The sequence below is a fragment of the Lactuca serriola genome, chromosome 2 (assembly GCF_051521515.1).
Source record: "Lactuca serriola cultivar US96UC23 chromosome 2, Lser_US96UC23_V15, whole genome shotgun sequence".
Taxonomy (NCBI): domain Eukaryota; kingdom Viridiplantae; phylum Streptophyta; class Magnoliopsida; order Asterales; family Asteraceae; genus Lactuca; species Lactuca serriola.
Window position 1 is genome coordinate 99,465,919 of NC_136409.1, and position 13,123 is coordinate 99,479,041.

Genomic DNA, 13,123 nt, shown 5'->3' on the forward strand with positions numbered 1-13,123 from the left:
GGCCTTAGTGGATCATCAGAAGTCAGATGTTTTGGGCCAGGAAGATGTTTGGGCTTAGGGTAAGGCCCATTAGGGGGATTGGGCCCAATTTAGCAAATTAGGTCATTAGTGGGCCACTAGTGGGCTTGGAAAGCCTACCTAGTGTTAGACTTTTGTTTTTGGTTTGGGCCTTAGTGTTGAATCGTATTGGGCCAGGGGTAGAATGGTCATTTTACCCCCATGCATGGATTAAGGATTATGGTGTGGGACCCAATTGCTAATTAGGTATATTGATCGGTATTGACAGCTCAGGAAATGGACAGGGCAGCGGCTAAGGATTCTTTCAAGGAGCTTCTGCATTCGAGGTGAGTCTTCTCACCATACCAATGAGTCTAAGGCACCAAGACCGGCCCATTTTATGATAGTTGGTATACTTGCTGTGTAGAGTCGTGTTGCATATTTATGTAGTGATATGTGGTAGAGATAGCCTTCATGGCTAATGGTAGAGATAGCCTTTGTGGCTAATGGTAAAGATAGCCCTTACGACTAGTGGTAGAGATAGCCTTCTGGCTAAGGGTAGAGATAGCCACTGTGGCTAATGGTAGAGATAACTTTTATAGCTAAGGGTAGAGATAGCCTTTACGACTAACGGTAGAGATAACTTTATAGCTAATTGATATGTGAGGTAGCTTTTACAACTAATTGATATGTATTATGTGGTAGAGGTAGCTTTTATAGCTAATTGATATGCAATACGTGGTAGAGATAGCTTTATAGATAATATGATATGTGGATTATGTGTGGGGTATGCTATGGGGAAATCACTAAGCTTCGTGCTTATATGTTTGTTTATGGTTTTAGGTATCATTGTTTTGGAAAGGAAGGGCGCGGAAGGATTGCAACGCACACACCTATGATTTACACAATGAACGATTTTGGGATGAACTCTGATAAATGTTATACTTAATGATGATTTGAAATGTTTGAAATAAATGCCATTAATGTTTGATGATATTAAAAATGAAATTTTTACCCTTGATTTTTGGGTCGTTACATCTTTATAAAAGAATCACTTACTCTTTCTAGCCTTGCTATTAGGAGGAAGATTAATCAAGCCGATACTTGATTATTAGACATCGATTACATCTTATTTTTCATGAATTAAAGTCATTTATCTGGTTCAAGATCTAATATATCATTTTGGCAGTTGATGAATTTTCTAGAAACCATCAAGAAGAACTCATCGATGAGGCACGTGGCACCACTAGGGTTGCGAAACGTGTTAAGCCCAAAGGAGATCCTTCTGGCCAAAGCAAGTCGACATGGCTCACCAAATTTTGAGCACGTGGGCGCAACATGCCCCTCTATAGGCGTGGAGTGTCTTTTTGCAACCTATATATATATATATATATATATATATATATATATATATATATATATATATATATATATATATATATATCGCACCCGAGGCCTGACTTTAGGATTTTTTCAGGTATTAGTAGCGAAGCTCTGGAGCAACAGAAGGCACGATAAGAAGAGCTTTTAGTGTCGAAGTTTTGCCCGCGACTTCCTGAACTTTCGCTAGAAAACCTGTGAGTTGCGTTATACTTACTACACTTTAAGTGTAACTTATATTTATGTTTATAGAAGTTATTATGAATATATAAATAAGATTTATCAGTAATTCTAGTCAAACTACTAGTCAATCTATTTACGGGAGTGTTGTCTAGGCTAGATCCGTGAGGTGTTTTTAAAATGAATTTTCCAAATGGTACATCTTTATACCAAACGGATCATACCTCCAATATGATATTATATGGTCGTTACTTATTTGATAGAACTCGTTACTCATTGGGATTAGTGAATGATCTAACTTCCACTGAATTTCTATAGATATTAATAAGTTATAGTATTATAGGTTAATACTTGTTAGACACGTCACCCGCCACTTGCATCGCCAGTTGGATAACTGATAGTCGTTTGAGTAATTATCCATGTGAGTTATCTTATTATACTATATGTTACAATATATATCCAAAGTATGTTAGGATGAAGATATGTTGTAGTATTATGTTAACCAAGTAGACTAGATTAGTAAATTGTATGTTATTGTTAGACTGTTCGTCTGTATGTATATATAAGGAGTTGGTGGTGGAACAGTAATAGGTCGTGAGTCTAGAGACTAGTGTTGATGATGGATTGATGATATGTCGTGAGTCCAGATACACACATTATTGGTAGGACGATGAAAGGTCTAAACCACTGTTTGTATGCATAGTATATGCATTGTGATATATGATATCTTAGGGAACTCACAAAGTATTGACTTAAAGTTTTTGATTAACTGTTTTGCATATACTCTTCAGATCGTATGAAGGGCAAGGTTTGACGGTACATGCACATCGACATCATGTTTTAGTTTTCTACATGTTTATTTATACTCTGATTTGAATAGTTAGAACTATTTTTTGACAATGATTGAACAAAATGGATTTTTATATTACCTTTGGAAATTATATTTTACAAAGTTGGACAAATACGCTTTTATGTCACGGTTTGGAACAAGTATTATTGTTATACTCTACTTTGAAAAATATGAAAAATTTGTTATGAAAATTTAAACGTTACACATACATTGTTCCAAACAAATATTGTTTTATAATACAAATACTTTATGTTCTAAGCATAAATAATAATCTAAATTCCGAAAATGAAGTTCCAAATTGTTTGTGCTCAACCGTTTACTGTGGTTGTTTTAGTTGATTAGATAGGTTGAACATGGATATGCTCTTGGGTTCATGAGTTATTGTTTTTATATCTGATTGCTTCCTTTGTGCCCATTTGTGGCCAAAGATCCTCATAACTTAACAACAAACACCGAAAAAGAGCAAAAACATTATGTGATTTTGTTTTCTGAAACTTATAAGGAGAGACTAAAACATCACAACACGTTAATGATGCCGACTAGCAACAAAAAGGAAAAAAACTAGAGGCAATACAAGATGAAACACCTTCTGAGATTAGGAGTTTGATAATTACATTTTATTCTAAACACAAACCGTATTTTAGAAGAGGTTTTGGAATGTTTTGCTGAAGAGAAAACATCTTGATGCTTTTGTTTCTTTTTATAAGATAATATAAAGTTTTAATATGTATGTAAGTTTTTATTTATTTATTTATTATTTTAATTTATTTTTATTTTTTAGTATAAGTAAAATAATATATTTCTTCTAGGACTGTAAACGAACACGAAAGGGCTTATTTATGTTCGTTCGTTTAAATTAGCCGGACAAACGAACGAGGACGAATGGATAAATGAACGAGTTTTTTTTGTTCATGTTCATTCGAATAACAAATTACTTTGTTCATGATCGTTCGTTTATGTTGTTGAACATGTTAAACGAACATAAATGAACGAACATAAACGAACAAAATAAACAAACACAATTGAACATATATGAAGATAAATGAACATATGATATAATAATAAACTAATTTTTTGAACATAAATGGATATAAATAAACTTAAACGAAATAACATAAACGAATGTAAACTAACAACATAAACGAATATTTATGAATATAAATGAACGAACGAGACCATTATTCATGTTCGTTTGTTTAACTAAACGAACGGAAATTTTGTTTATGTTCGAACGTGCTATTCGTTTACAACCTTAATTTCTTCAATATAATTGTTGATAGCCTATTTTGATAATCAATACATTCAAATAGGTGTTCAGACGACACGAGTCCACCCATAGTTAACTATATATTTTAACAAAGTTAATAAAAAAAAAGTTCCAAACATTAAAAGAATAATAATCGGTGCCAAAAAAATTTCCAAAAATATTAATAGTAGACCATGTAATTTTATCAGTATATAATCCCAAATCCACTAGTTGACACTTTACATCCATAAATCAACCACAAAATACGAGTCGGGTTAGGTTCCGGTCAAGTTTCTTTAAGCGAACTTCCACAGCAAGTTTGTTCCTGAAAAACATTTATACCGCCAAAAAGATTTCTGTAGCCCAAACACACCCTCTTTGTCGATTCCGATTTTGAATTCATACAGAAGGAAAAACGCACAATTGCTTGGCGTCTGTGAAAAATTACTCGAAACACATATCAGCTCTCTGCGAAGATGCCGATAGAGATGCCGAAAGGCTTACCGTTCTCGGTGGACACATGGACGCCATGTTCAAATAGAAAGAGACATCATTTTCTAACACACGCCCACAAAGATCACTCTCAAGGAATCTCCACTCACTCTTCTTTTCCAATTTACGCTACCCGTCTCACAAAATCCCTCACTCTCAACTGTTATCCGCAGGTAATCATTTGTTTTATATGAAATGAAATCCAATTAAACCCTATGTTGCGCTGGTGTCCCCGATTTTGATTTGTATACGTTGTTCATTTGCAGCTTAATGAGTCGTTATTTGTGGATATTGAGATTGGTCAGCCGATTGCTATTAATGATCCCGTTGAAACTTTTACGGTTACGGCCTTTGATGCGAATCATTGCCCTGGTAATTGATTTAGATGTCAAAATTAGGATCTTTTTGTAAACTAAATTTGAGGTTTTTGATTGATTTCCTTTCAAAACTATCGTCTCCTGTGATATTAGGGCATTTCTACCCTAATCTTGTGCGGAGTAAATTCATGTCAAATATATTCCACGATGTTTCTCTAAAAGAATTCTGTATACTTACTTTGAATTGGGTATGTAAAGGCCAATACACGATACATTAGACCTACAAATATTATCAAACTCCTTGTTTCTTTATATCAAGTTTTCAAGGATATAAGTAGTATATTGTTTACTATTTTGTGATTGTATCTACAAGCTTGTCATTATCATTTGCATGCTCCAAATGTGATATTGATTAAACTTACACAAATGACCCCTATATCTGCAATGCTATTTTCAACTTTCAGGTGCAGTCATGTTCTTGTTTGAGGGCACATTTGGTAATATCCTTCACACAGGAGACTGCAGACTTACACCCGAGTGTTTACAAAGATTACCCGAGAAGTATTTAGGCAAAACATCAAGAGAACCCAAGTGTCGACTTGATTATATCTTTTTAGATTGCACATTCGCGACATTTTCTTCAAAGATGCCTAGCAAACATCTTGCAATTCGCCAGGTAGATATCTTCTCCTTCTTAAGGGCTATTAAGACACTAACCCTTTTTTGCAGAAACTATACATGAAGGTGAAAGAGGCGACTTAATGGTTATAATCATGTTTCTATTAATACAGGTTATTGATTGCATATGGAAGCATCCGGATGCACGAGTGGTGTACCTAACATGTGACCTTTTAGGTCAAGAAGACATACTTGAAAATATCTGCAAAACTTTCGGGTCAAAAATCTTTATAAACAAAGAAAACAACCCCGAATGTTTCCAATCTCTATCTCTAACCATACCCAACATCCTTTCACAAGATCCATCTTCAAGATTCCATCTTTTTGATGGATTTCCACGACTTTCTGAAAGAGCAGAAGCAAAAATAATTGAAGCCCGGGCTAATTTTCAACCCGATCCTCTTATAATCCGCCCTTCCGCCCAGTGGTATGTCTTCGAGGACGTGTCTTCTGAATCCGAAAAACGAAAAAACATTCGATTTAAAGAAGCAATCAGGGATAGTTTTGGAATTTGGCATGTTTGTTATTCGATGCATTCGTCTAGAGACGAACTCGAGTGGGCCCTACAATTACTTGCACCGAAACGGGTGGTTTCCACCACCCCTGAGTTTCGTGCTATCGAGCTTGGGTATGTGAGACGCCACTGCTCTTTTGACAATTTAGCCCCTGATGACCCTCTTTGGAAGCTTCTAGATATTGACCTCGAGGCTCCATTGGTCAATGAAGACATACAAGAGGAAGTTACGGTCAATAAGAAAGAAATGTTGACTGTTTCTTCTCCGGTCAAAGGGCCGTGTTTGACATTGTTTGGAAGAGCAAGGGCTGGACTTGGGAATTCTACACTAAGTTATGAAGACTTAGTCAAACCCGAAATCCCGACCCGGAATGTGGATGAAGTGGGTTCGGATGGGGAAGTTCCGGAAGGTCAACATGATGGGTCAAAGTCAAACGGACTAACGAAAGGAATCGGAAAACGGGCAACTCCTTATTCACCAACGGGAATGTCAAACGGAGTTAATGAGAATATACGGAAGTTGTACAGAAGTATGCATATTCCGGTTCCTAAACCACTTCCTTCTTTAGTGGAAATATTGAATAATAGAAAACGAGCCAAAAGAAGTTTCATGTTGTAAAGTTTAATTGTTTTTGGTCTGCATTAGACCAGTCCGGACCGGGCCAAACTTGGCCCAGTCCAGACAGTAGAGTTTTGAACAAACTACAATTTGTCAAAACTAGACCGGTCCTCAACCAGGTCTTTATAGACCAGGTCGGACCGGTCTGCGTTTTTTTTTCCCAGATTAACATTGACCGCCTGGTATATACACTTTACATGAAAAGAAAGAATACTAGTAATTGCAAGCGTTATCTTAAATTTATGCTTTGGTCGATTAATATGGTAAGATACAATGTCAAATTACAGATTGTTTAGTAGGATCCATTTGAATGAAATCTTGTTTTTTGAAGCGATCGCCTCTGATTCATATTCTTTCATAGTCGAGCTTGTCCGACTGCAAGAAAGAGTATGTTGGTTAAAGTTGTAGTGATGATTTGAGCGAATAAAGTTTGTTGCTATAAAAGCACGTAACTTAAATTGAAATATGTGAACAATTTACCTTAATTAGCATGTCCGTTGGAAGCCAAGCTGGTGCAGTCGGGACCCCAATCCATGCAATCTAAAACAAAAAGTAAAACATAGACGTTTAAGATGGTATAAAAATTATATACTTTTACAGAAAAGATTTATTATTTATTATATAATGGAATAAAATACAATTGTTGAACTTACAAGTGCATACTCTCCTGTTTCAAAGACACGGATGTCCAAAACCTCCCCACGGTCTTCATAAATGTAGTCCAAGCCTTTATAATAAGGAGGATGTCCAACGGATAGATACTGAAATAAAACCAAAAAGTCATAGTATTAGCTTAGCCTATAAAGTTTGCATTATCTTCGTATATATTATTTCCTTCCTAAATCCTACTATCAATCTTTCATCATATTACAGTATCATAATTTCTTATTAAATGATAAGTTTAATCGTATTAATAATGATGAGAGGGACTTACATTGATACTATTTAGATACTTTTCCTTTTCTACTCTAACAATCTGGCCCTTTTTCACTGCCAACAAAACAAAAGTATTAATACCTATTACCAATTATATGAAGAAAATTAAAATTGGAGATGGTTTGAATTACTGACTGGAGTAAACAGGCTTCTTGGGGGCTTTTGGAGCGGCGGTGGCTGGAGGAGGCGGGTCGGCAGACTCAGGTGATTTCACAGCTTTAATGGATAAATGGAACCTGCCACCGCTGCCACCAGGCGGCAGTACTACTTTAGTGGTGGTTGATGTGGGTGGTGGGGGGTATGGTTTTGTGTACTGAAATGATGAGAAGGATGAAGAGTATGCCGTTGCCATTTTTCTTGAATTTTCTGTTTCGTGACCCTTTCTTTTTATTTTGTTTATATATGTATATATAGATAAGAAAAGATTGGTCATCCATCTTCAAAATCATTCTTTTTGTTTTTTCTATTTTTCCCCAAAGATTTGGAAAAGTGCATTTGGATCACAGATATTTATAATGTTTTCATCCAAGGTCTTAACTCTTAGTAGCTCGAATAAAATAAAAAAAGGTGAAGGAATGCCAAGGTATACCGCTATTTTGAATCTTCAAATAACTTATTTTCATTAAATATCCTTATTCAATGGTCTATGTTAGTTATCTTCATTAGAATCTAATGAAAATAATGCTATCGGTATAACTCTAAAAATATAAGTTTGTAATTAAACATAAATGAAAATATATCGTTGCACATGTACATATATTATTGTCCTCAACTTAGGGTGTGTTTGAGTTACTTTCTTTATCACAAAAACGACTTTTAAGAAAAATGCTTATTAGCTTATGGTTTTTAGAAAAAACGCATTTTAAAAAGTGTTTGGATAAATAAAAAGCTGTTTTATTAGGAGTAAAATGACTAAAAAGCTAGGATTTTCCAGCATTTTGAAAACTTTACTTTTTTCCTATCCGAAAAGTTGTTTTAGAAAATGCTTGTTAAATACACAAACATTTTTTTTAGCTTATTAGCTTTTTGAAAAGCTAAAAAGCTAATAAACTATTTTCAAAAGCTATCCCAAAGGACCCAAATAACCACTTAAGAAATATATTAACACATTGAATATAATTATCAAAACTAATAACATGATCTATATAAATATAAATTTAGGATGTTACCGAGAAAATCAGAATTTTGAATATGTGGTTTTGATTGTTGTTTAGGATCTTGAAGTCTTATTTTGCATAATACCATCATGAGTTATATATACATGCTTGCACCAAGTATCCTAAACATAAGAAGCATAAACTATCTAGAAGATAAATATAAGCTAGATAATGATTACATGGCTTCCTTCACTCCTCTCAATTTAAGTTTGAAGGTGTTGATCGCGAACAACCAACTTGTATAGTGATAAAGATAAGGCTCTAATGCCACATAGTTTTGTGAAAATGTTAGCAACTTGATCTTTGGTTTGGTATTCCGCTTCAATCGACTAATCGAGTATCCAGAGAAACCAAAATGATTCTTTGTTTTCCAAGAGACATGTGCACATCCCAAAGTGATAAAATAACTTGTTTTTGTACACATGGTAAAGGGAACCCAAGCCAATCCGAGTCACAGAAAACATCATGTTTATATCTCCATAAGATGGTAAAATATTCCATGTACGGGAGTGGTTTTGAGGCAACAAAGAATTATGACAACGACATCCAAGTGTTATTATTTAAGTGATAAGACGAACTGACTGAATATATTTTCAACAAGATTTATGTATGGTTGGGTGATTTGTAAGTATAGAAGCTGTCCAATGAGACGATTTTATTTTCGAGCAGTAACTCATAAACAAGTGGTGAATCGCTCTCAATTACCAGTTGAGCATTTTGATCCACTGGAAATGAACTAGGCCGACATCCTTGAAGAACACTGATGTGTTATAAAACAACGCTTTAAAATTTATATCCTATCTATTTAGCTCAACTAAAACACAATAGACAGTGTACCTAGTCACGCAATAGTAAATTAGAGTAAGTATGAGTTGAACACAAAGAAAGAAATTCTAGTTAAGAAAATAATACTAATAATTAAACTAGAAGAAGCAAACTTTGATTTGGAGGGTTTTTATCTAAATTTTCAACTTTAGAAAAACTTAATTAAGGCAATCTACTAAAAACACTTTAACTAAAGCAAACAAATAGAAAACGAGTTTTAATCAATAATTAAAAGATACTTCCATTTAGCTTCGAATTTCCTATGGTTAATTTCAAGCAATGGATTAATTCAGTTGGTTACCAAATTAGAAGTTACTAGTTATCATGATCAGACTAACTAGCGTATGTCAATTTATGAGCTTTAACCCCAATGATCATGCAGAGTAAGTACATCAAATTGATTTTAAGATATATTTTGACAATGAATGAATCGATCTAAGAATTATCTATCTATGATTAAGATTAACAATCAAACACATACTATGATGTAATAATGCTCTCTAACACAGCTAAACAACTAACTTTACCACCTATATTAGGATATGGTCAATCTTTAGCTCTAGCAATTTAATTATCATAAACAACTAGGTAAAAAAGTTCATGCAATCAATGGCCACTTAACTATATAAAACTTGAGGGAAAGGCAATAAAGATAACAACTTTAACATGTTAGGATAAGATCTACCAAACACAAGCTAAAATCAACTTCAATAATCCATAAACAAAAATTAACACATAGTATTAGGGTTCATCTATTCTAAATGAAAGTAAGTGGTTATTAGCCTATGATTACAAAAAAAAAACACTCATAATCATAAAGTAGTCTAGGTTAAACATCGTAAATCTAGGAAAACCAAATGATTAAAGATAAATCTTTATTTCAATATCTCTAACTCTTGTTCTCCAATCGAATTCAAGTCTCCAAGGTTTCTTGGTCGCTTTTGGTTGAAGAAAACATTAGCTCCCTATGCATGCATCACAAATTTTGACCTAAAAAGCGATATTTATACTTGCCAAATTATAACTTCAACACCGTGGCCAAATGGTCGCCATGTTGTGGAAATTATTCCAGACGCGTATTCCTCAAGTTTCGCCATTGGTTAATCGAGAATGTTATCAGGAGATGCCACAATGTGGGGTTCTTCTTTTATGCATAATTCTTCTCTTCTTCTTCTTCTTCTTGATGCCAACTTCATCCTCCAACTTTCCAGCTTTGCTCCATTTTAGTCCATTTTCACGAGAATGTCCTTCTTTGGCTACAAAATAGAACTTATACTTTAGAAGTACCAAATAAATTTGTAGGGTAGATACCATAAAAGTCCTAAAATTTTGTAATTAAATCGGGGAAAACCCTATAATTTAATTTTCGGCCACTGTGACCATTTTTGTGTCGCTAAGCTATTGATTTAAGACAAATAGCCAGCTAACAAACGGTAACCTGCCTCAGCAAGTCACCTCTTACCTTGAAACACCCATCCATCACCTTTCTCTTCTTACCTATTCATCTTTCAGAACTCAAAAAGGGTTTTCATGCATACAAACGTTTGGGAAGAGGGGTTTGAAAAGGGATTGTGAAAAATCACCATTTTCACACAGGAAATTGTTGCTGAGAAACACTACAAGTGCAAGGTATGTAGGTTCGAACATGAAATTGAAATGTATGTGGGTTTTTCCTCACGTCAGTATCAGTGCAAGTTCTTTATTGCATATTTAGCAGATGCCTATGTTTTTGGTACTAAGAAACACAAAGACAAACGACCTAAAACTAGTACTAAGAATGAGAAAGGCAAAGGACCTGAGAAGGTATATGTTGAAGACTCATACTCAGATGATGAAGTTTTTGACTTCAGTTTCTTGGATTTTTCACAAGAAACCTTCAAAGCACCATCCAACCTATGTAACGAACCGTTTCTTAACTTTTTTTTTTGTGATGAAAATATGTTAAAGAGGGGTATAGACGGGTCGGGGGATGATAATAATCAAACTGGTGTAAATGAGGTTGAGCATGTCCACTTACCAGAGGTAAACGATGAAGACATTAGTGTAAAGTTTAGTTAGGGTCCATGATCCAAACCAACTTTGGAGAAAAATGAGACCTGAATTGGAAGAGTGTTATGAGCCCCCTAATCAACTTAGGTTTGCATTAACAAATTATGCAGTCCATAATGGCTATGGTATTTACTTTGAGAAGAGTGATAGACTTAGGGTAATTGCTAGGCGTGTCAAAAATTCTAGTGATAAAAAGCCATGCCCTTTTAGTGTAACAGTTGCTTGGAAGTATAATGAAAGGACATTCCAAATTAAATCCGTTGTTAAGACTCATCGTTGTGCTAGGAATTACAACTTTGGTAGCTTAGTTACTTCTAAATGGTTAGCCAAGCACTACTTGCAAGATGTCATCAGGAAGACCAAAATGACATTGGATAAGATGAAAGAAGATGTTTTGAGGAGGTTTTAAGTGAATGTATCTAAAGGGAAATGTCAAAGAGCAACTTCACAGGCTAGGGAGATGATAGAAGGAAAGTTAGAGGAGCACTATACTAGGGTTTGGGACTATGCAGATGAAATCCTCAGGTCTAATCCAGGGAGCACATGCAAGGTTGGGGTATATGTCAATCCTGGTGGAATAAACTATTTCAAGAGGTTCTATGTATGGTTCAGGGCTTTTAAGGATGGATGGAAAAAAGGATGCAGAAAAGTGATAGGGTTGGATGGGTATTTCTTGAAGGGGCAAGTAAAAGGTGAGCTATTGATTGCTATTGGTAGAGATGCAGATGCAGACAATCATGTCTACCCAATAGCTTGGGCAGTGGTTACAACTAAGATTAAAGACAATTGGTCTTGGTTCATTGAATTATTGGTGGATGATTTGGATCTTGTTGGTGGTAATGGGCTAGTTGTTATTTCAGACCAACACAAGGTATGTATATTATGCCTTTCAATAAAAAGTTGTACAAATGTGTTACTTATTAATTTGTTATCATATTACAGGGACTATTGCAGGCCATGGCACAATTCCTTCAACATGTTGAATACAGACAATGTGCAAGACATATATTTGCAAATTTTAGGAAAAGATGCACAGGATTGAAGCTAAAGAATCTAATTTGGGAGGCTACTAAAAGTACAGTAGAAGGGGACTTTAAAGCTACAATGGAGAAGATCAAGAACAACACACTTTCAGGTTATACCTGTCTAATGGCAAGACAACTAGAAACTTGGTGCAGGGCCTTCTTTATAACAAGATTTGCATGTGAGGCTGTAGTGAATGAAATTTCAGAATGCTTCGATTCTATGATAAGAATAACGAGGAAGAAACCTTTACTTACAATGCTTGAGGAAATCAGAATTTACCTAATGGAAAGGGTTTATCACCAAACAGATTTGCCTAACCAATGGAGATGTGACTATGGCCCAAATACCCTAGAAAAACTTACATAATTTAGGAAAGATATAAGGTAAAATGTTAACACATTTACTATTTTTAATTGGCTATAATATTATTACATATAATTGGCCACTAACTTGTTTATCTTGTAGTTTGTGGAAGGTAATACCAAGTGGAGGTCATTTATTTGAGGCTAGGTATGCATATTATGGGTACATGATGGGTTTACATCCTCATTCATGCACATGTAGAATGTGGATGTTGTCTGGAATACCATGTGTTCATGGTTAGGAAGCAATCAACTATGCGCACAAAGATCGTCTTGAGTTTCTTTCTCCTTGGTTCCATAAGGACAAGTTGATTGCAACATATATGGAAAATATATTGCTTGTTGGTGGAAGCAATCTGTGGCAAAAGACTGATTTCATCAAGCCACTACCAACCCTTGGGAGGAGAATGCCTGGGAGACCTAAAGTAAATAGAAGGAAGCATGCTTCTGAATCTCAAGACTCTAAATATCCAAATCAAAGGGAAAAGATACTTA

General features: G+C 34.9%; 3 protein-coding genes across 3 annotated transcripts; 2 read left to right on the forward strand and 1 right to left on the reverse strand.

Moving 5' to 3' along the window:
• The first annotated feature begins 3,918 nt into the window (after nucleotides 1–3,918).
• LOC145086547 (DNA repair metallo-beta-lactamase family protein) lies at nucleotides 3,919–6,532 on the forward strand. The gene is made up of 4 exons (XM_079024354.1): nucleotides 3,919–4,318; nucleotides 4,412–4,517; nucleotides 4,927–5,138; nucleotides 5,254–6,532. Exons 1-4 carry the CDS (start codon nucleotides 4,130–4,132, stop codon nucleotides 6,271–6,273), a joined length of 1,527 nt encoding a protein of 508 aa, XP_078880480.1. The 5' UTR covers nucleotides 3,919–4,129; the 3' UTR covers nucleotides 6,274–6,532.
• Nucleotides 6,491–7,598, reverse strand: NDHO (NAD(P)H:plastoquinone dehydrogenase complex subunit O). Its single transcript, XM_079024355.1, has 5 exons — nucleotides 7,345–7,598; nucleotides 7,208–7,263; nucleotides 6,927–7,034; nucleotides 6,754–6,813; nucleotides 6,491–6,648 (listed from the first exon to the last, which is right to left on the reverse strand). The coding sequence occupies exons 1-5, from the start codon at nucleotides 7,559–7,561 to the stop codon at nucleotides 6,619–6,621; spliced, it is 471 nt and encodes a 156-aa protein (XP_078880481.1). The 5' UTR covers nucleotides 7,562–7,598; the 3' UTR covers nucleotides 6,491–6,618.
• A 3,249-nt stretch (nucleotides 7,599–10,847) lies between these two features.
• On the forward strand, nucleotides 10,848–12,632 carry LOC145089414 (uncharacterized). The gene is made up of 4 exons (XM_079027855.1): nucleotides 10,848–10,994; nucleotides 11,139–11,213; nucleotides 11,692–12,111; nucleotides 12,183–12,632. Exons 1-4 carry the CDS (start codon nucleotides 10,848–10,850, stop codon nucleotides 12,630–12,632), a joined length of 1,092 nt encoding a protein of 363 aa, XP_078883981.1.
• Nucleotides 12,633–13,123: the final 491 nt, after the last annotated feature.

What these genes read in the sequence shown, in the direction of transcription:
- LOC145089414 (XM_079027855.1), top strand. Translation starts at nt 10,848, where the DNA reads ATGTATGTGGGTTTTTCCTCACGTCAGTATCAGTGCAAGTTCTTTATT. An exon ending in AAGGCAAAGGACCTGAGAAG is followed by an intron (nt 10,995 to 11,138) that starts GTATATGTTGAA and finishes AATATGTTAAAG; the next exon opens with AGGGGTATAGACGGGTCGGG. An exon ending in AGCATGTCCACTTACCAGAG is followed by an intron (nt 11,214 to 11,691) that starts GTAAACGATGAA and finishes GCAACTTCACAG; the next exon opens with GCTAGGGAGATGATAGAAGG.
- LOC145086547 (XM_079024354.1), top strand. Translation starts at nt 4,130, where the DNA reads ATGCCGATAGAGATGCCGAAAGGCTTACCGTTCTCGGTGGACACATGG. An exon ending in CTCTCAACTGTTATCCGCAG is followed by an intron (nt 4,319 to 4,411) that starts GTAATCATTTGT and finishes GTTCATTTGCAG; the next exon opens with CTTAATGAGTCGTTATTTGT. An exon ending in TGATGCGAATCATTGCCCTG is followed by an intron (nt 4,518 to 4,926) that starts GTAATTGATTTA and finishes TTCAACTTTCAG; the next exon opens with GTGCAGTCATGTTCTTGTTT.
- NDHO (XM_079024355.1), bottom strand. Translation starts at nt 7,561, where the DNA reads ATGGCAACGGCATACTCTTCATCCTTCTCATCATTTCAGTACACAAAA. An exon ending in AGTATCTAAATAGTATCAAT is followed by an intron (nt 7,035 to 7,207) that starts GTAAGTCCCTCT and finishes GTTTTATTTCAG; the next exon opens with TATCTATCCGTTGGACATCC. An exon ending in AAACAGGAGAGTATGCACTT is followed by an intron (nt 6,814 to 6,926) that starts GTAAGTTCAACA and finishes TTTTTGTTTTAG; the next exon opens with ATTGCATGGATTGGGGTCCC.